Genomic DNA, 23496 nt, shown 5'->3' on the forward strand with positions numbered 1-23496 from the left:
ACTAGCATCCATGGCTACTAATCATGAATCTAATTCTTCTTCCTTGCCTCGTCCTTCCTCCTCTCTATCATCGGAATCACAATCTGATTTCTCCTTGGTTGCAAAGCCTTTTAACTTCGTTCCAATCAAGCTAGAAACCAGCAATTATCTCTTTTGGAAGGCACCAATTTTGGCAACAGTTAAGGCATTCAATTTGATGTCATTCATCAACAAGTCTCCACCACCGTTGAAATATATTCCAAATCCTGCATGTGATGGATCTGATTCTCCAATAGTTAATCCTGCCTGCATCAATTGGATCCGATCAGATCAATTGCTGTTAGGATGGCTCTTCTCCACGATGGATAAGGAGGTACTCGCACAGGTGATTCACTGTGAATCATCTACGGAGGTATGCTTTCACTTGAAAATCTTTATTTACAACAAAAGGTAGCAAAGTTTTTTCAATTGAAGCAACAACTACGATCAATTAAGAAGGATTTTGTTTCTGTCAATGAGTATATTCTAAAAATCAAAACCATAGGTCATGCAATAGCTGCCATTGGTGAACCCCTAAGTGACAAAGATTTATTGCTAACCATTCTAAATGAAGTCTAGAATTCATGTAGCCGACCCCACATAGTGGGATAAAGGCTGGATATGTTGTTGTTGTTGTTGTATTCTAAATGGACTTGATCATAGTTATGAGACCGTGGTTAGTCTCATTACATATCAGATGGATGATATAAATTTGGACAAGGTTCAATATTTGCTATTAATGCATGAGCAACGGGTTGAGCCAAATAACCTATTGTATGTTTTGATGATTAACAAAATATAATTTTAGTAAAACTATTTTCGGTATATTTAAATCCCCTGATAGATTTTTTATATGTCATATGGTGGAAAACATATTTTTAAGTATTATAGTATTTTGTGTATCAAAATGAACCAAGAAATGTTATTTTTCTAAGACTGGAAGATTAGCGCATTATAAAGGAACATAAAAGAAAATGTTTTCATTTTAGAAAATTATCTCCCGGTATTTCGATAGCTAATATTTATTGTTATTAAAATAATTTTTAATGAATTTTTCAAGAAATAGAAGGTAAATATTTTGGGGGTGCTAAAATCGCTAAATTCCGATTTTGTACTAAAACCAAAATTCTACTTTCGTATTGTTTTGGATTTTGATTTTTTAGATATTTTTATTGAATTCAAATGGGGGGTACTTTCTTATTTACATTTATGTATTAAAGTAAATGAACATTTACTTAAATATCTTGTAATGTATACATGCTATATGGATTATATCTTCAAACAATTACTATATGTATAAAATCAATTTTCTGTAAAATTGGCTTCAGAAGTCGACTCTTGTATATCTAAAATCGACTGCCCTTAAGTTGAAGTCAACTCTTGCAAAGTTAGAGTCGACCCAACCGAGAGCATGTTATGCAGAGTCGACCTAACAACATTGGTGTATTTTGAAGAGTCAACTCTAGCTTTAGAGAAGTCGACTCTTGTATAACTAGAGTCGACTCCAACTTAAAATGAGAGTCAACTCCTATTTTAGAGAAGTCGACTCCTCGAGTCCAACGGTCGAATTTTTTCTAGCCGTTACAGATCCGTTTGAAGCTCTATTATAAATATCAAAAAGGGATTTTTGGAGAAGGCTAATACACAACCAAGATCAATCTTTCTAAAGGCACTCTTAAGCTCTCAAGCACTCAAGAAAAGCAATTCAAGGCCCAAGCATCAAAGATCAATCCATTGGAGCCCAAGGCAAAGGAGAAGACATTCTCTCCATTTGTGGTAACTTGTATTATTTCTATTTTGCCTTGTATATCATTGTATTTATTTCCATATTAGTCCAAGGTTGTTTGGACATATGATTTATTTGTATTGGATTGTGGTGTGGCATCCTAGAGCCTATTGTAATCTAGGTGGTGTTGTTGTTGTATGGTTGTCTTAGTTTCCGGGGTGAGCTAAGGGGAAAACCTCGGGGTGTACAAGTTTGCTAGGTGATCTTGTTTGGAAACATAGTGTTGTGGTTTTAATGGAACCTCAAGTGTCGAGTTAACCTTGAGAGAGTGGAGTAGGTGTTGGAGACACCGAACCACTATATATCTTGTGTTAATATTGTGGTTGTTTGTGTATCTATATTGCTATCACTCTCAAACAACATATATATTTATAACAAGTATTTTCTTTGTATAAGAAAAATTCAAGAGTTTTCAAAAGGGAAGAATTCGGTTTAATAAGTTTTTATCACTCAATTCACCCCCCCCCCTCTTGAGTGGACATCGTGTGTCAAGGGACCAACACAACGTTTAACAGCCAAGAATTTATTTGTTTCGTCGGTTAATTTTGATTCTGCTACTTCCTCATCTATGAATGTTAATGTTGCTTCATATTGGTCTAGAAATGGTAATGGATTTGGTAATAATAGAGGAGGATTTATGTCTCGAGGAGGTAATTACCAGAATAGATGAGGAAGAAGTCGTGGTAGGTCTAGTGGTAGAAGAATATATTGTCAACTTTGTGGAAAACCTAGTCATTTTGTGGACAAATGTTATCATCTATTTGATAGGAATTTTCAACGAGTTCCTAATCAGAATTTTGGTAGAGATGGTTCGCTTGTGCAATCTGATCCACGAGTATATCTTGCTAGTCCAAATGAGTCTAACGAAGCTTTTATGGCTGAAATAGGGTCTATGTCAGGTATTCACTGTGGCTTTTTGCCTCAGTCTCCCGATTCTCAATCTTAGACCTCCTATCTTGGCAACTCTCCTTGGTTTGTTGATTCTGGAGCAACCAATCTTAACAATCTGTCACTTCACTCTCCATACACTGGTGCTGATAAAGTTGCCATTGGTGATGGTAAGAGGTTTATTTCTAATGTTGGTATCAGTCAATTATCCACTCCAATTAGTCCATATTCTTTCATTTACTTACCTAATGTTTTTCATGATCCTAATATGAAGAAGAGTCTCATTATTGTCTCTCAGCTTACTAAAGATAATAATGTTGTTGCTGAGTTTAATTTTGATTCCTGTTTAGTTAAGGACAAGGACTTCGGATTGGTGTTACTTCGAGGAACTCTTAAAGGTGGACTTTATCAATTGATGTCAGCATTTTCTCATGTTGTCAAGTCCAAACAACCTACAAATTTTGCAGCTCCTGTTTTTGTTTCCTCTAATAAATGTAAAAGACAGAATCTACTTGCTTCAGATCTGTCCTCTGGTGCAAATGTAGCTCACACAAACAATGTATGGCAGCAATAGCATGCCAAGTTAGGGCATCCATCATCTCTTGTATTACAGTCAATTTTGAATAAAATTCATGTTTCTTGTTCAAAATCTTATGTTTCCTTCCGTGATTCTTGTAAAGTTGGAAAATTACATCAGCTTCCCTTTGTTAATTGTTCAATTACAGCCGAGAAACCTTTGGAATTAGTCTACTTTGATTTATGGAGTCCTTCTCCTATTGTTTCCATTGAAGGGTACAGATATTACAAAATCTTTGTTGATGCTCACACTAGACACACATGGCTATACCCATTGAAACTCAAATCTGATGCCTTAGCCACTTTTGTAACCTTTCACAAATTTGTTGAGTTACAATATAACTCCAAACTTAAAGCTCTCCAAACTGATAATGGTGGAGAATTTAAAGCCTTTTTACCTTACCTTCAAAGTCTTGGTATTCAACCTCGTTTTACATGTCCTCATACACACCAACAAAATGGTGTTTCCGAAAGAGAACACAGATATATAGCTGAGATGGGCCTCACATTATTAGCTCATGCTCATATGCCATTGAAGTCTTGGGTAGAAGCCTTTCAAATGGCTGTCTACACCATCAACCTTTTACCTTCTTTACCTTTACAATTTCATTCTCCATTTGAATTTCTTTACCACAAACAACCTAACTATATGCAGCTACAACCCTTTGGATGTGCTTGTTTTCCTTATCTTAGACACTATAACAAGCATAAATTTGATTTTCATTCCACTAAATGTGTGTTTCTTGGTTATACCCATGTACAAGTAGGGTATAAATGTTTGCATCCCTCAGGCAGAATCTGTCTCTAGACATGTTCAATTCAATCCAGATGAATATCCCTATCCGTTTCTATTTTCGTCTTCTTCTTGTTCTTCCTCTCATAGTTAGTTTGTTTTCCCTGGCCCTTCTACTACTCTTCTTCATTCTCTTCCTATTGTTTCTTCTAATTCCTCATCTCCTCAAGTAGCACAGTCCTCTACTCCTATCTTGTCTTCTTCTATATCTGCTGGTCCTACTTCTTCTTCTAGTCTTCCTTTTGAACCTAATTTGGATCAGCAGGCTTGTCAATCTGTTCAACAATCTTTACCTATATCTAGGGTTGCTCCAACTCCTTCAGTTCATCCTATGATCACTCGATCCAAAGCTAAACAACTTACTGTCACCTCTCCTCATGCCCTAGTGAGTATCCTAGAACCTAGTTTAGTCCATGAAGCTCTCTTAGATACTCATTGGCATAAGGCCTGACAGAAGAGTTTTCTGCACTGCAGCCTAATCATACATGGGATCTTGTTCCTTTTTCCTCTTATATGAACATCATTGGATACAAATGGGTATTTAGAATCAAATATAATTCTAATGGGTCAATTCTTAAGTACAAGACCCGATTAGTAGCCAAGGGTTTTCTCCAAACTCCTGGGATAGACTATGTTGAGACATTTAGTCCTATTATTAAGGCTCTAACCATTTGAGTTTTATTCTCCTTGGCTGTTACTTTTGGTTGAGGCATTCAACAATTAGACGTTAACAATGCTTTTCTTAATGAAGACTTTGTTGAATAAGTTTACATGTCACAGCCAGAGAGTTTTGAAAACTGTTAGTTTCCTTCTCATGTGTGTAAATTGAAAAAGTCATTATATGGTCTTAAGCAAGCCCCTCGAGCTTGATACACAAAGTTGAGAATAGCATTGCAAAATTAGGGTTTTATAAGGGTTGTTTCTGATGCATCTATGTTTATTAAAAGGACTGCTAAGCATGTTCTATTCATATTGGTGTATGTTGATGATATACTTGTTACGGGTTCTGACCCTATCACTCTTCGAGCTTGCATTCAAGATTTGGACACACATTTTGCACTCAAAACCTTAGGATCTATCAACTACTTTCTAGGTTTTGAGGCATTTAAAGATGCTAATGGTTAGGGCTGGCAATAAGCCGAGCTAAGCCCAACTCGAGCTCAGCTCGATTGACTTTAGCTTGGCTCATAGCTCGGCTCGAGCTCGATATGAGCTAATTTTTTTAGCTCGAGCTCGACTCGATGATGACTACGAGCTGGCTCAGCTCGGCTCGGCTTGAAATTGACTATTACCTTACTTTTATGTATATATATATTTAAATAATATATGCGATATATATAATATATATATTTAAATAATATATTTATAAAATTATTAAGTATATATTTATATTATTGAGTATTAAGTAATAAATATTTTTTTATTTAATAAATTTATAAAATTAATATATATATAAGTATATTAAGCTGGCTCGTGAGCCAAATGAGTCGAGCTAATGGTAGCTCAAGCTCTGCTCATTTACTAAATAAGCCAAATATTTGAGCTCAAACTTGGCTCATTTGTATCATAAGCTAGCTTATTGAGCCAATTTTCGAGTCGAGTCTTGAGCCAGCTCACGAGTAGCTCAGGTCATTGCCAGCCCTACTAATGGTATATATCTCACTCAATCAAAGTATACCTTAGATCTACTGAAAAAGGCAGCCATGCAAGATTGCAAACCCTCTGTTACCCCTATGAACTTGGGAGTGTCATTGACTGATGAGGGTGATTCATTTTCTAATCCTTCTCTTTATCGAACTATCATTAAGTCTCTACAATATTTGACATATACTCAACCAAATATAACCTTTGTGGCGAACAAGTTAAGTCAATTTTTATCTTCTCCCAAAATGCAACATTGGCTCGCTTGCAAACAGTTGATAAGGTATCTTAAGGGAACTATCGATTTGGGACTGCTATTTGCTCCTACTTTTAGAGATTTATCCTTAACAGTTTATACAGATGCTGACCATGCTGGTTGCAAAGTTACCAGGCGCTCTACTAGTCGGTTGTGTGTTTTTCTTGGTCAGAATTTATTGGTTTGGAGCTCAAGAAAGCAATCTGTAGTGGCCAAATCTATTAGAGAGGCTAAGTATTGAGCAGTTGCACAAGGAGTGACTGAAATATTGTGGCTCAAGTCTTTGCTTGTTGAGATAGGATATCCTTGTGGTTGTGTTCCTATTCTATGGTGTGATAACTTAGCAGCCAAAAGTATAGCAGAAAATCCAGTGTTTCATTCTCGTACCAAGCATATTGAGATAGATGTGCACTTTGTTCGTGAGAAGGTAGAGAATGGGGAGGTTGAAATCAGATATGTTCCTACATTTCATCATATTGTTGATATTTTTACCAAGGGTTTGTCAAGGGACAGATGTTCTTTCTTGGGTGATAAGCTGGGACTAAAATTGTCACCTATGGACACCTTATTAACTACAGCATCAATTGATCCTAAACTCAAGTCTTCTACGTCTGCTAGGGAGTCTAATTTGAGGGGGAATGTAGAAGAAATTAATGTCAAGTAGTTTGTTTTACAACCATAATTAGTTTTGCTGTTGTGTTGATGTTGTATTTAGAAGGTTGTGCTAGTTAAGTTGTTAATACAATTGTTGTAACTTGTAATAGTTTGTTAGTAAGGATAGTTGGTGTATATATATCCAACTATGCCTTATTTCTTCATTCAACTAATTCAGATCTACCGAAATTCATTTTCGACTTCTTCTTCTCATTTCTTTGTCTCTTTCTATTTTACATCTTGAAACCCTAACTTTACAAACAATGCCATGCCGAAGAGTTTCCCACCAAGTTTTACTTAGTCTTTCTTTACCTCTTATAGTACAAAGTTGTTCCATTCCATCCAATCTCCTCAAAAGAACATGTATTGATCTTTTCACACATGAACAACCATCTTAGTCACGTCTCCCACACCTTATCCTCAATAAGAACTCGTCTAACCTTGTTATTATTACCAATATTTATGCTCATATTCTACAAATATTTGTGCTTTATTACTTAACATTCCATGCCATATAATAGAGCCGGTCTAATAATTGTCTGATAAACTTCCCTTTCAATTTTAAAGAAATTTTACAATCATATAAAAAGCTAGAAGCAATACTTCATTTCAACCATCTTGCCCTAATTCTATAAATAATATCCTCAATGTCTGTCTTTTTGGATCATTGACTTGAGATATCTAAATTGGTCTTTTCTTGGAATAACTTGAGATCATCCACATTTCTATTTTATTTGCATTCCATCTATTTGGGTCTAATCGACTTAGCCAGTAGAAAATTTCAGTGCTGACAGAATTCAAGTCAGTTAACATATTCTATGTCCTACAAAAATCAGGCACCTTCTTTCTCTTCTCTGCTATCTATTATATTGCTTGACCGCCTAGAAATTATAAATGAGCATTAACCCAAGAAAATTCAATTGCTGATGGTATCCTAATTTCTTTCGCACACTTTCACAACTGTAGTCAATTGCACATTTCTGTAAATACAAGGCACAGTGTAGAACTCGTAAAAGATGCCGAAGATGCAAGGAATGAGCAAAAACAGTTAAAATGTTTATAATGTGCAGCACTGGATGAAAGAAAATGTGTGCAGCAACTCCTACCAATGTGAGTCCTTGCACAAAAGCGATTATTCCTTCAATAATTTTGCAATTTGACCAGCATGAGTTGAGTAAGGTGCAAGAATAAGATAGTAATTGTTGTGAGATCCAAATGAGTTTTCACAACACAGTGTAGCTTTTGATACATGAACACAGTTGAAGGTAAACGTACATGAAAAAAAAAATAAAGAAAAAGACATATGTAAATTACAAGGAAATTACAACACCAGCAATTCATTTCATTTGATATGTAGCATATGTAAATTCAATTTTTCACTCATTCAAGGAGAAACATATAAGTAACATTACAGACTTACTTCCATACAATATCCTGCCCTTGATGCACACATTACATGAAAATAAGTCGCACACATGCAACACTGAGTGCAAGAACCATGAATTTGCTTGCAAATTATACACACCTGCAGTTCAAGCATATGAGAGAAATTTAGTTAGTTAATTGAAAACTTATACAACTCCAGCAGTTAACAGGTAACAATAACTCCAGAATTCAACAAAGACATCCAATCACTCCCCAACACCCCCCCCCCCCAAAAAAAAAGTTTTGGCTGGCAGCGTTGCTAACTTTGAGGAGACTTGAACTCAAATGGGTGGAATGCACCCTTAACCAGCTGAATGAAATTAGTGACAAGAATGAAGACAATTAGAATGGATGTGTTAATTTCTTCTTGATCACCAAAAAGAAAAAAAATACTCCGGTTCTCAAAGAAATCTGTCAGAAGCTTTAATGACCAGCAAATACCATGGCTGTTTTAATAAAGCAATAATATTTTTACAATAACTCTGAAAGAAGAATTATACCCTTGCAAAAGAACTTGAAGAAATTCTTAGAATACCAACTGCAGGTTCCATATTTATAAAATCCAAAAAAGCAACTTCAGGCCGGAACCATGCACACGTAACATGAACCCACATGTTGTCAACATCAGTTGGTTTCAAAGCACCTCCTACAGAAGCAGCAGTTTAAATATGGAAACAAAAAGAATGGAAAAAGAAAAAAGAACAGGATATTTAACAGATAAGAGTATAAGTAAGATGCCTTTAACAGGGCAGAGGCAACACTCCCTCTCAATATCAGGAGTTTCACATGCTCTGCAAACCCACGAAGTAAAATCCTGAACATGTTTTGCTCCATAGCACTCTTGATGAACTGCTATTTGACACCTGAATCAAAAAGTGAGAAAAAAAATTGACTTAAATAATCCAACTGGAGTGGCTAATTCAGTACAACCTCTCGTCAGCAAGTATAATGCATACTGAATGTGTAAAATATAAAGAAACACCACAGATTCACAGATAATGGTTAGCACCTGTTGCAGATAATAATTTTGTTATCATCCCAATCTTCAACCCATCTACAGATAGCACACCGTTCTGTTGTCCACTTTACAAAAACAGGTTCATATTTCTCTATTGCAGTAAATCAATTTTTAGTTAGTGGGATTGCACACACCTTGAGGTATGCAGAAAGGGGTACATAAACAAAAATTAAGGACGCAAAATATTCAGTGGAGTATAATAATACCTTTGAGAAAGGAAGGAAACTTCTGTTCACTTAATTTCAGAGGATTAAAACCATATACATTATACTCTTCCATCTGCAACAAAAAAAACTGTTAGTAGGACAAATGAGAAATGTGGATTCATTATCTATAATTAATAACACGAGTACAGTCTTCTGACAGCTAATCTTAGAGATTCACAAGACTAATGGGACAGGAAAAAAAAAATTATATTGCAGCTATTCCAACCCAAGACAGGAAATTTTGATTAAATAATCTAGAGAAAAGGAAATTAAAAGAAAACAATTCCAACACTAGCCAATGACTTGACTAAATAAAAGGACATGATGAAACAAGTAACATGACTGGGTACACAGTAGTGAAGATGCATGCTGGACTTATCCACATTACAAGACAAACATTTTGTTACTGTTGTAGATAATAATATAGTCCAAACAAAGTCGACATCACCAGTGCCTGTCCACTCAGCTATAGTTGACCTGACCCACAGTACTACATTAGAATTTAATGCAGAACATTCAACGCATAACTTTGAAAAAGTTAGTGAATCAAAACCAAATAACATCAACTATTCCCCCAGCAAGCTACAGCACTAAACTTGATCTTTACTTAGATCAAAAGAGATGCTAACAAAGGATTATAAAATTGAAAGGTAAGGAGATAACATTATAAAAGAAACAATTAAAGAAGACAGTATGGATGGCAAAGCTAAAGAATGAAAAGATATGGTACAAACCCATTTCACCAGTGGTAGCATTGATCCCTTCACTTTAATGCTAACCTTCCATTTTTTTGCTCTTGAACCTGTATGTCGTTCCCATTCCCCAAGTGTGCGCTTCCTTGTGCCACATGAACCGCACTTGCACTCAACTCTAGAAAATAATACAGAAGTGAACAAAAATTCTCTCTAGCCAAGTAGAAACAAGTCAAGACTAACCAACCAACCTAGTTTCAGGTTCCTAGTTTCCAAGACAATTTATTTCTGATTGATTCATTTTCTAGCATACATGTCTCTGGAAAGAAAAATATCAAGTTCCTAGGTTCTCGCATTCATTCTTAAAAGTGAGAACCTACTCAACACTTGACCCATATTGCAATATGCTCATACAGAAAGAAAATGGTCCCATATTGCAACCCTAAATCATCTACTCAACAATTGACCCAAGCTTATCAAAGCTACATGACTCATAAACTCGTACGAGTTGACTCGTGAGTTTCACAACAATGTTCAGAACCAATGGCTATGACATCCATCTTTTCTCTTACTCCAACTCAGGTTCCCTTCACCATTTCTACAGCATCAAGTTAGCAAATTTCTTCATATATCAAGTCACTATTTCTACAGCATCAAATCAAAGGGGCAATATCAGCAAAAGTCCACCTATAGAGAGAGCGAGAAATCAGCAATCAGCAGGGCAATTACACTATTTATTAGCCAGACATTGCATATGCTGTAAGTATGGTTAGTCAATTCATTTGTTGACCATGAGAAGTACACATGGAAGCAGCCTATAGGATACTCTGTCACTTAATTCATCAACGAGAAGAGGTTTGATGCTTTCTAAGATATGGTCATATGAAGACAGGCTTTTATAGGCAGATTGGGCTGGTAGAAGATCTACCACTGGATTTTACACTTTTCTAGATGGCAACCTTGTTACTTGGAGAAGCAAGAAGCAAAAAGTAGTTGAAAGATCCAGTGCTGAAGATAAATTCGGAGCCATGGCCAATGAACTGTGAAACATTATGGTTGAAAGATCTAGTGCTGAAACTGAATTCAGAGCTGTGGCCAACGAACTGTGAAAATGGTTGAAGATCTTGTTAAGAGGTTTAGGATATATGAATGAAGAACCTACCAGACTGTATTGTGATGACAAAGGAACTAGTATTGCTCACAATCCAATTCAGTATAACTGAACACATTTAAAATTGACAGACATTTCAAAGAAAACTCTAAATAGAACAATTTGAACACCATATGCAGACTCGTGAAAACTAGATAACATGTTAAAAAGGGTGCTACGAGCAATTTTTCCCACAAAATCTTGGACAAGCTGGGAGTACAAGATATATTTGCCTCAGCTTGAGGGAGTGTTAGCAAGATTTATGGGATTGATTTAGCCAAATTTGTGGGATGGGGAGATTGATGAGATTGTGATTACACTGCTAGAATTATTGGATTAGGAGTAGCATGATTAGAGGGTTTGGTTTTCTTTCCTGTTCTTTTGTTTCGATCTGCCACCATACAAAATAGAACATGGACCTCAGTGAAATATAATCAAAAATTCTTTCGTAGAAATAATGTTCTCTCTTTAGTATCAATGTTTTAGAATTTATCTACATGTTTTTGCTGATTATATATATGTATAGAGTAACCAGTATATAATCAATCCAGACTCCTTTCATGTCCTACACCTTTCACAAGATTTTTTAGGGACACCATCAACTTTTTCAAGTCTACAAATATCATATGTAAATCTCTTATTTATCTCTAAACCTTCTCGTGAGATTTCTCAATAACTAGATGGCTTACATTATTCACCTACCAAGCATAAAACCAAAGTGAGTTTTGGAGCCCTTCATTCTCACCTTAACGCTTGCTCAATTGAATTACCCTCTCCCAATGTTAACTTGATTTCTCTATAACTTTCAATTTTGATCATCTCTTTTCCACTCTTTCGACATCCTTTTTGACTTATGGACTGCATTAAATACTTTTATTACCTAAAAAATGCCCTCTTTCCCCATGCATTCCCATGCTTCCATTGGAATATTACCTGGTCCAACTACTTCAATATTTTTTATCTATTTTGTAGCTTGTTTTATTTCCTTTAGACAAATACTTCTATAGAACATGTAATTCTTATCTTCTTCAGAGTTACTAAAATGCACTACTGTAACAATAATTTCTCCAGCTTCATCAAATAACTTCAAAAACTACTCCTTCCACTTCTCCTTGATCGGCCCCTCATTTACTAACACCTCTTAGTTTTCATCTTTTATGCAGTTCATTTGGCTCAAATCTCTTGTTTTTCTTTCTCTTGATTTAGATAAATTATATATATATGTGGATATATATATATAAATATCTTCCTATCTTTTGTGCCAAGTGCCAATGCAAAATTTTCATAAAAGTTTTAATTTTGCTTCACAAATTACACTATTTGCTTCCTTTTCTACAAAAATATTCCTTTTCAATTTTCTCATTATAGCATGTATTATGAATTTTAACAAATTCCTGGTTGTTCCATATCAAAGATTCTCTCTTGTTCGGAGTTTATAGTCCAATTTCTTCTAACACATTTCCTTGAGCATGACTAGTTTTTTGCCTTTTAAAGTTCACCGTTTGATTCTTAGGCTTCAATTTGTATCATTCTCCCTCCAATGTTATATGTATATTGAAGACCTTAAGCCTATGTTGAGGGGTTAGCCATTCTACTAATATGACTTCATAATTTTTACAATATAAGCAATCCTCTTGTCTAAATGAAGATATGTATTTCTGTCTTTGGAAAAGATATTAAAGTTTGATATGAAGTGTATGGGCCTAAATAAAGATATGACAAAAGACAAAAATACATGGAAGTCTAAAATTCATGTAGCCGACCCCACATAATGGGATAAAGACTGGATATGTTGTTGTTGTTATAAGCAATCCTCTTGTCTCATAAAAAAGTAATTGATGGGGACCAAGTAAAGAATATTTTGGAAGATATTTTAGATTATATTATTAAGATACATTTTGTTATTTGTTTTAGAATATCTTTGCTTATTTCTATCATAAGTAGTTTTAGGAAGATTATATTTCCATTCTAGTCAGGATACGATTTGATCTTTGATGTGTTTCCTAATTAGCTTCCTTCTCTAGTCTATATAAACCCCTTAGGGATGTATTATTAAGCAAACTTTGATGATTGATATTGAATATTGATTTGAGTAATTGGGATTACTATTTTTTTTTTTCTTGGGGGGGGGGGGGGGGGGGTTCTACATCAGTAATTTATTTGGGTAGTTGATAAGCCCCTTTTTACTCGTATCCGTAATAATCCCCACTCCATTCCTTTTACAATCCTTCTTTGAATACAACAACATAATATCCAATCAGCTACATGAATTCTAGACTTCCATGTATTTCTATCTTTTGTCATATCTTCATTTAGGCCCATATACTTCATATCAAACTTAATATCTCTCCCAAAGTCTTATTGGATTTGCCTCTACCTCTTTTTTTGACTAATTCTTCCATTTCATCAACTCTCCTCACAGGAGCGTCTCTTGGTCTCCTTCTCACATGACCAAACCATCTTAGTCTACTCTCTCATTTTCTCCTCGATGGGCACTACTCCTACCTTATTACGAATAACTTCTTTTTTAATTTTATATTTTCTTGTATGGTTGCTCATCCATCTTAGCATCCTCATCTCCGCTACGCTCGTCTTTTGCTCATGCTGGTATTTGATTGCCCAACATTCTGAGCCATACAACAAGACTGGTCTTACAGCTGTCCTATAGAATTTTCCTTTCAGTTTTAATAGGATTTTACCATCACATAACACCCTCAATGTATTTCTCCATTTTAGCCAACCTACCTTAATTCTATGCGTGACATCCTTGTGAATTTCTCCATCTTTTTGAATCACTGATCCCAAATATCGAAAATGGTCTTTTCTTTGTAAGATTTGGTCTTCTAATTTTATTATAACATCCTCTACTCCTGCATTCTTACTAAATTTACATTCCATATATTTTGTTTTTCTTCTACTTAATCTAAATCCCTTAAATTCTAAATTGTTTCTCCACAACTCAAGCTTAGTGTTTACTCCCTCTTTTCTTTCATCCACCAACACTATGTCATCTGCAAATAGCATACACCATGGCATCTCTATCTAAATGTGTTTAGTGAGTTCATCCATTACTAAAGCAAATAAGTATGGGCTTAGTGCAAAACTTTGATGCAGTCTCATTGTAATTTTAAACGGTTCAGTATCCCCTTCGCATGTTCTGACCCTTGTCTTTGCATCGTAATACATGTCCTTAAGGGCTTGTATATAGGTTATTTGGACTCTTTTCTTCTCTAAAACACTCCATAATACTTTTCTAGGGACCCTATCATAGGTCTTTTCTAGATCTATAAACACCATATACAGGTCTTTCTACTTATCCCGAACCTTTCCATTAGGCACCTTAGTAGGAATATAGCTTCCATTGTTGACCTACCAGGCATGAAACCAAACTAATTTTCCGAGACATATGTTTCTTTTCTGAGTCTCTGCTCTATTACTCTCTCCTAAAGTTTTATGGTATGGCTCATTAACTTAATTCCTCTGTAGTTTTCACAATTTTAAACATCTCTTTTGTTCTTATATATAGGAACCAAAGTACTCTTCCTCCACTCATCTGGCATCTTTTTTGATTTAAGGATTGTGTTAAATAATTTCGTAAACTAGGAGATACCCTCTTCTCCCATGCATTTTCATGCTTCTATTAGTATATTATCCGATCACACCGTCTTATGATTTTTCATCTTTTTTAATGCTTGCCTTATTTCATTTGAACTTATACATCAATAAAAATGTATAGTTCACGTTCCCTTCGAAATTACTAAGATGTCCCAACCTAACTCTTGTGTCCCCACCATCATTGAATAATTTTGTGAAATACTCCTTCCATCTCTCCTTAATCGCTCCCTCATTCACTAATACATTTTGGTTTTCATCTTTTATGCATTTCACTTGGTTTAGATCTCTTGTTTTTCTTTTTCTTGCTTTAGCTAATTTATATATATCCATTTCTCCATCTTTTGTATCAAGTCGTTTATATAGATTCTCATATGCTTTTGACCTTGCTTCACTAACAGCTATTTTTGCTGCCTTCTTTGCTCCTTTATAATTTTGTAGGTTTTCTTCATTGTTGCACTAATATATAGCCTTATAGAAAGTTTTCTTTTTCTAATTTTCAATTATACCTCTTCATTCCACCACCAAAACTCTTTAAGGTTTGGGGCTCTACCATTTGTCTCTCCAAGGACTACCTTTGTCGTGCTTCTGAGGGCAATGCCATTTCCCTCCACATTTGGTTTGTCGATCCTTCTCCATTCCATTCCCTTCTACCCCTTAATTTTTTTTTTGAAGATTAGTTGTTTCTCCCCTTTTAAATCCCACCACCTAATTCTTGGATTTTGTTTTATGCAATTTTTTCTCTTCCAATTTCTTACTTGGACATCAAGTACCAAAAGTCTATGTTGAGTAGTCAAACACTCCCCCGGTATTACCTTACAATCCTTACAACATAACCGATCCTCTTATCTCATGAGGAAGTAATCTATTTGAGTGCTTGATGTAACATTTTTATATGTGATTAAGTATTCATCCCGTTTTTTGAACCTAGTATTGGTTATGATAAGCCCATATGCCATAGCAAAATCTAGAATAGACTTACCCTCATTATTAATTTCCCCGAATCCACACCCTCCATGTACCTCTCTATAGCTGTTTCCATCTCTACCCACGTGACCATTTAAGTCACCTCCTATAATTACTTTCTCTCCTCTTAGTATCATTTGTATGAGTCCCTCTAAGTTCTCCCAGAAATTTGCTTTTATCTCCTCACCTAACCCCGCTTGTGGTGCATATGTACTAAAGATATTCATAGTCATTCTTCATATATCAATCTTCACCATAATAATCATATCCCCTATTCTCTTTACATCTACTACCTCATCTACTGAGCTTTTATCCGTAATAACCCCCACTCCATTTTTCGCTCGATAATTTCTTGTATACCATATTTTATATCCAGTTTCTGATAAATTTTTTGTTTTTTTCCCTACCCATCTTGTCTCTTAATGGCACATAATATTAATCTTTCTCCTAATCATCACATCTACCACTTCCATAGCTTTGCCTGTTAATGTTCCTATATTCCATGACCCAATCCTTAATCTATGATTTTGGTTTTGGCCTTGACTTTGAAGTTGATTTTGTTTTTGATTTTGAATTAACTTCTTTACCCACATCCGTCCAAGTAAATGCGGGGACCCTTGCTCATTTGTCACTACATCCGGGCGCCGATGCAGCGGCCCTAGCTCACTTGACACTACACACGAACAGTGTAGCGCATCGCTATGAAGGGTTACACCCAAATGATTTTTCATAGTTTGTCTAAAGTTCATGTTTTGGATCCGACTAAGTTTTGAATATTGAAGTTTAAATCCAAATTCAATCAATATTTAAGCTTTCTCACCAATCGATTTTGTCTCTTGTTAGCAAATTGATAGGATATTTAATTATTTTCGATTATCTTATTTTATTTACATTTAGATTTTATATTTTTTACTGATTGATGATACTAAATACAAATAATTTCCTCTCCCTAGCCCCTCCCACCCCCTCTCTCTCTCAAACTTCTTCTCTTCTTTTCTTCTCTAATTCTTCAATTCTTCAATCTTTCACAAAATTCTGGTGGTTCCACATCATAAATAATAAATTCTTGATCAAGACATCTGCCACTTCTATAGAATTTCTTGTCAAAGTTCCAACATTCCATAATCCAATCCTTAACCTTGATCCTTGACAAACTTCTTTACTCATATCCATCTATGAAAATGTAGGGTCCCTTGCAGATTTAACACCACATCCAAGTGCCAATGCTAGAGCCCTAACTCATTTTTCACAACGCTTGAGCAATACAATGCATCACTAAGAGGGTTCTAACCAAAAAAGGGTAATTTTTTCTAAATTAAGGGCATAGTTGTCAATATAATTAAATTGTTACATAATACATATTTTTAATCACCAGATAAAATAAACAAAATTTGTATCAAAACATATCTTGATTCTGTTTTCAATTTTTTGAAGAAAAAAATAACAACAAAGTTATCAAACATGTTAAAAGTTTTAATTTTTTAACTAAAAAATGAAATCCAAACCCAGAAAATGAGAACCCAAAATGAAAAACTAAAAACATAATGCTATAAGCTCTATCAAACAATCCCTAAATAATCTGATTCAATTTAATTGCCAATTATTCAGGTTTCCTAAGTAAATATGCCTCTAAAAGCTTGATTCTCTTATTCTTAGCAAAGGAGGTGGTGGTGGAGCATTCCAAAGAAGTAATTGATTGAGCTATTGACAGGAGTTCTATGGGCTTTGAATTTCAAGAAAGTATAGTAAGCCTTCCAGAATTTTAACGCTTGAACCATGATATGAAATGAGCCATTAGAGAATAAATCCAATTTATAAAATAATAAAACGAGCAGAAAATGCATGCTCTGTGACTCGCCCAAGGCAAGATCTTATTATACATAGTATCTTGTTAGATAACCATTATTTCTATATTGTTTTTCATAGAAAATATGTATACACTTAACAGAACAACTTCTTCTTTGAACAGTAAAGAGGGGAAGAAAAAAATATCAAATGAAAGGGGTCCAGTCTTTTTCAGTATCTACCTATAATTCTGATAGGGGAGCCCATTCTTTGAAATAGAAAATTTAGGAAAATTTTGATTGGAATACATTTCCTATCATCTGTATCCCCTTTGCTTTCAACATACAAACATGAGAATCATTGAAATTTTCTATGATTGGAGGGCCATTTTTAGGAGATACCGTGAAGGCTATATCCAAATATCACTAGATGCTGAATTCCAGCAAGAACTGCAAGAGGGTAAAGAAACTCTGAAGATCTTATTAGAAAAATCACCAATAAATATCAAAACTTACAAATGAACACTTGGAAAGTAGAGCCCTTCCATGCCAGTGCAGACAACAGGTAGGTTATCTGGCAGTACATTTTCTCCAGTATCCTCTGGAAACCTGCTTGAATGATTATCATAATATCACTAAGCACAAAACTTCTGTTGTGGAAAATTGCAGGATAAGACAGACACTGTTTCTCACAAACAAACAGCAGATAAGAGTGAGAGCTAATGTACCTATCTTTTGACTGGCACTTTCCTACAGCTGATGCTTCATAACTTGACGTTCCTTTGCACTCAGGGCAGTAATACTCAATGTCCTTCAGATCCTTCAAAACATAAACACATTCAATGACTCTTCAACCTCAGCAAGTCATGCAAACAAAAATATGCAGAAAAAATCCTAAAGATGCAGATTAAGCATGATATAAGAGCAGACCTTGAGAAGTTTGGTGGATATTTGGGCACAGTCAGCATGCACCCAAACATTACAACCATCACAGCATACCTAATCAAGAGTTTTTCCAATCAACAATCAAAAATCCCATGAATAATTCAATCATCATGGCAGACAAAAAGATATAAACTGAAATGAAGGAGCAGATTATCTCACCCAGTTCCCACCATCAGTATGGTGCCAAATCTTCTTACATATGCCACAATATTGTTTTGATTTCCGTAACTAAAACAACCGCACATGAAAACCATGTATGAAAAATAAGAATTGTACCTTCAACTTACAAACTAAACTTCAACCCACCCACCCCAAAAAAAGAGGCAATACATATGAATTTGGATTATCAAAAACTAAACTTAGAAAAACATGAAAAAAAATTAGGTAATGGATACGAACCTTAGTACAATGCCGGCATAAATATAGAGCTTCATGACTTGATCCCTTCTTTTTCTTTGTTCTTTTGCATGGTACAATCAAACCACAGCTATCACAGCATTGTCTGTCCTTCACAGATAAATCCTGCAAGGTAAAATATCCAGCAAAAATCAAACACCTTGAAACAGTTTACATATTTGAAGAACCATGAAAAAACAGTAATTTGCATTCTGTTTAAGTAATTGATAAGAATTCAGCATAGTTCCATTGCTGAGCTGTGGTTGGTTAGAGATGTAAATTGGGCCCCAATTAGCCCCATTTACATTCTTGTTTTAATAAATTTTCAAAGAAGCCATATACCTATATCCTCATTTTTATACTTATTTTAATTTTAAATGGTAATTGGGACCCATTTACATCCCTAGCTGTGGTTTTCTTCACAAATTTCCTTCCAATAGTAAACTGACCAACTTCTCCAAGTGGTTGCATTTTTAAACAAAATGTGACAGTTAAAATTAATCTAATGCCAAAACCTGGTAAATTTTCAAAACAAAAAATTATACAAATACATCCATTATACATAGGAAAACACAAAATCTTCAAATTTCAAGAGCATGAAATTGAACCTGGATCTACCACATCCTGAATCCAAAGAAAAATGGAAAAGCTTTATAAAAATGCATTCTAATAAGCTTCTCTGAGTATTAAGTTAAACATCACCAATCAAGTAACCAATTTCAAGATTGCAAGAACAAGAACAAAAGCACCTTTTTTGTTTAAGAAAGCCTTCCTTTCAAGGTTATATATGTACTTATAAGAAAATACAAAAAATAGATACATATGTAGAATCATTTAAACAATTTGCAAGTTATATTCATCAAGTTCATGTAACTAACTATATTAACAGTAAATGCTGGGTGTGCATGTATCCAATATGCTCTAGCCCCTATCAAATAACAAAAGAATACAGCATTTACCAGCCAAACAAAACCAACCGTTTGATTATTGGAAGAAAACTGATTAGCCAATAGGTCTCAAGTTTTAGCTTTATGCTATGCAAGTTTACACTTCTATCTGATATGATTAACATGGCCTCTGATGCATAGAATAAGAAAATTAAAGTGATCCTGGATTCACAAAACTTGACCATTGAAATCCCCAGATTTGACTGGATTTCATACTAAACTCACCAGTCTGAAACCTAGACGATGGATCACTACTTGGATTACCAACTATTGTCAGTTTTAGCACTTTATAAGGCCAACCTATGAGTGTCATGCATTCTTACAGGGATCAAATTAGGTACCAATTCTTTTGTCCTCTCAGCTGGTGAACAAAATTTCAAATATTCATTTGGTCTGCAACAAGTTGACTACAAAGAAACCCTAAAGCTAGTGCAACATCTTTTATAATGTAGTTGGATGAACCCATAAGCTTATTAATACCTTGTCACTTCATGATTTGTTAGACCAAAGACCTTGCAAAAATCAACCTAATGAATTGAAAATAAACCTAAAGCCAAGAACAAGGATTACTCAAAAATCATGCTCCTAATAAATATAAAACAGATATGGCAAACAGCAACAATTAAACTGGATAATCTGGAACACACCAATAATTTAACATCTATTTTTAAATTCAAAAAAAATAATAAAAAGTGCAGGCATGTACAAGCCCACAAATTGATATTTAAGTATTCTTCAGGTGTGAATCAGCTATTTGCACTGGCCAAGTTGTGCCAGGCCTAGTTTTAGTGGCTTCACGATAAATGCATCGGCATCTGCAAGAAGCTGTAAGAAAATAAGATAAAAACTAGACTCTGAAGCAACATGCCTGCCTATTTGGGTAGCACTCCAGATCCTGGTTGGAACCGGTTCCTTCTTCAACCTCACCGCGATTCATTGCAGGATAAGTTTCCTGCCCAGTCCCAAGGCCTGCATCAATGTAACCATTTTCTACTAAATACGCTTCCTCTATTGCCATCTCAAAGTCTTTTGGCTTGCTGCCATAAAGTTGGGTCTGTCTGTGAAATCTGGAGGAGGAAAATTGTGGTCAAACCTCTAATAACATTATCACAGTTTGGAACCTCAATCTAGTTACAAGTTAAAGCTCACATTATACAGAGTTTTTAATTACTTTAAAACTCCTTTAAAAAAATATATGAAAATAAAACTCGCATCAGAATTTTTCCATTACTAAAACTCTGACATGATTTGATGGTTTAAAAAATTCTAAAACTCTTGGTTGATGAGGCAAGTGACAACAAATACCAAAAATGTGAAAGTGGTTTCGAAGAAAGTGAATAAACTGCAAAAATGATCCTGAATTAAACAAATAAACCACAAAGCGGTTCTTTCAAATATTTTAAAATAAAAGGCAAAACCACAGGCACGGTTCTGCTTAAAAATGCAGAACCGTGCTGCAGTTTTTTCCTTTTATACATGTTTCTGCCAAAACTCTTGGCTGACAAGGCGAGTGATAACAAATACCAAAGCCATGTAAGCTGTTTCAGAAAAAAGGAAAAAACAGGGGAAATGATTCTGGATAAAACAAATAAACCACAAAGCTTTTGAAAAGAGAAAGCAAACTGCAAAGGCAAAACCACAACCATGGTTTTACTTAAAAAGGCAAAAACAGAATTTTTAGAAAGAGATAAATCCAAGAGGAAATAAAATTTCTGAAACAATTGTAGATTAGGATAATTTAATCATAATTTCAAAGACATTCAGAATTGAGTTCAGATTCTAAATGGAGATTGAGATGAGAGGGATTATCATAGTTGTGGAGGGATTTAAATGGGGCTGGAATTTTGAATTGAGGATAAACTAGATTTCAGAAATTAAGTTTCAGGCAAATTGTGATAAACCAGAATGATATATACATATACATTCATATATTATTGGAAGAGAACTTGAGAAGGATCAGGATTATTAAAGAATTGGATACAAATCAATTCTTTGTTGAAGACTTACTTGTCCATTTGGAAACAAACCAATTCCTTGTTGGAAAAGGGATTAGGATTAAAGAGGTAAATTTTGGGGATAAACTAGAAGCAAAACATATATACTATTGATTAGGATTTGATAAGGGTTATGATTAAATGGAGAACTAGAAACAAAGGGGGAAATTGAATCAAAAACCAAAGAGGAACTGGATGAATCCTAAGAAGCTTAGAAATACAAGCTTAAAGAAGGATAAATCATCAAACTTTGAGCTATAAGAATCAATGAGAAGCAAAGGCACTGGATTTTTGTGGATTTTCTCTACAAGGGGGTTAGGTGAGTGGTTTCTGCTGTATTACATGTTCTGAAATTTATTCCTATGCATCTTCGAAAAATTATTTTAATATGATACAAATTCCTATTTTGTTACATGGTATATATACATTGATTTTTTATTTGAAATCAAATTGAGAACGTGAAATTGTGTTTTGAAACATGAAAAAGGTTTTACAAAGGTGTCAGCATACGGTTGTACAATGTTTTGAACTTGCACATTGGCAGACTCCAAGAACTAAGTATACCGACTAAATCCAAGAAGAGTACTGGATTACCGTGTACTGGTGAATCCAAGAACAAAGGGTACTAGCTAGATCCAAGAAAAGTACTGGGTAGTGCTTGGCTAGAATCAGGAAGAGTACTGGGTCTGCTTCTTGCATCAATGAATCTAAGCTATATTGCCATTGAAATATTTGTTGAATGTTTTGTTCATGGAAATTTGATAGATATGCTAAGTGATGCTACATGAATTGATTTCTTTTGTTGACACATGTTGCATAGGGAATACTAGTGAATACTTAAAACTGAAATTTGTTTTTATTGTTTACATATATTTTGATTATTGATCTATTATGCAGGGTAACCTTTGAAGCGAGAGCTTCACAGTGGAAAGAAACAGAAAACAAAAGGAAGAAAAGTTCCTTAGTAAATTGTATTGAAAGAAGAAAAGAATTACAAGCCTTCTTGAGAGCAATGACGAGGCTAGCTTATATACTAGCCTCAACTGCCTAACAAATTCTTTTAACCGCCTACAATAAAACAGATCCTCTACAACAGCATACACAAACATAAAAATACAATCACTGCTTTGATTGGTCTGAAACCAATCCTTCCACATGCCCCCTCAAACCAGACTCCATAGCAGACTTTCCTGTAGTTGCTGAATGCTGAAGCATAGGTGTCACCTTAAGCTGACACCTTAAGCCCAGCTTATCACACAAATACATAAATCTATCCCTTGGCAACCCTTTAGTAAATATGTCAGCCACTTGATGCAATGTAGGAATATACCGAATCTCAACATCACCGCATTCAACTTTCTCTCTCACAAAGTGTACATCAATCTCAATATGTTTAGTTCTAGAATGAAACACCGGATTTTCTGCTATACACTTGGCTGCTAGGTTATCACACCAAAGAATAGGCGTATGAACACATGGATAACCTAATTCTAAAAACAGAGACTTCAACCGTAGAACTTCTATCACACCTTGTGCCACTGCCCTATATTCAGCCTCTCCAACAGATCTGGGCGCAACAGTCTGCTTCTTTGAACTCCAAACCAATAGGTTGCTGCCAAGGAACACACACAAGCCATTAGTAGAATGTCTAGTAACTTTTACACCCTACATGATCAGCATCGGTGTACACTGTGAGAGATAAATCTTGAGGGGAATGAGTGAAAACCAGCCCCTAACCAACTGTACCCT

The 23496-nt window shown here is 34.9% G+C and overlaps 1 protein-coding gene across 1 annotated transcript in view; it reads right to left on the reverse strand.

Annotated features, from left to right (window-relative positions):
* Positions 1-23496, reverse strand: part of LOC127801043 (histone-lysine N-methyltransferase ATX3-like) — a 50145-nt gene that overhangs the window by 20198 nt on the left and 6451 nt on the right. Inside the window, exons 4-15 of the mRNA XM_052335843.1 lie at positions 20622-20820; positions 18810-18932; positions 18570-18638; positions 18396-18464; positions 18194-18285; positions 17982-18074; positions 9996-10131; positions 9262-9334; positions 9047-9146; positions 8776-8900; positions 8538-8683; positions 8033-8137 (exon numbers count right to left, since the gene is read on the reverse strand). Of these exons, the coding sequence (XP_052191803.1) occupies positions 8033-8137; positions 8538-8683; positions 8776-8900; positions 9047-9146; positions 9262-9334; positions 9996-10131; positions 17982-18074; positions 18194-18285; positions 18396-18464; positions 18570-18638; positions 18810-18932; positions 20622-20820 (1330 nt within the window). The remainder of the gene's footprint in view (positions 1-8032; positions 8138-8537; positions 8684-8775; positions 8901-9046; positions 9147-9261; positions 9335-9995; positions 10132-17981; positions 18075-18193; positions 18286-18395; positions 18465-18569; positions 18639-18809; positions 18933-20621; positions 20821-23496) is intronic.

Source organism: Diospyros lotus, chromosome 5, assembly GCF_014633365.1.
Source record: "Diospyros lotus cultivar Yz01 chromosome 5, ASM1463336v1, whole genome shotgun sequence".
Lineage (NCBI taxonomy): Eukaryota > Viridiplantae > Streptophyta > Magnoliopsida > Ericales > Ebenaceae > Diospyros > Diospyros lotus.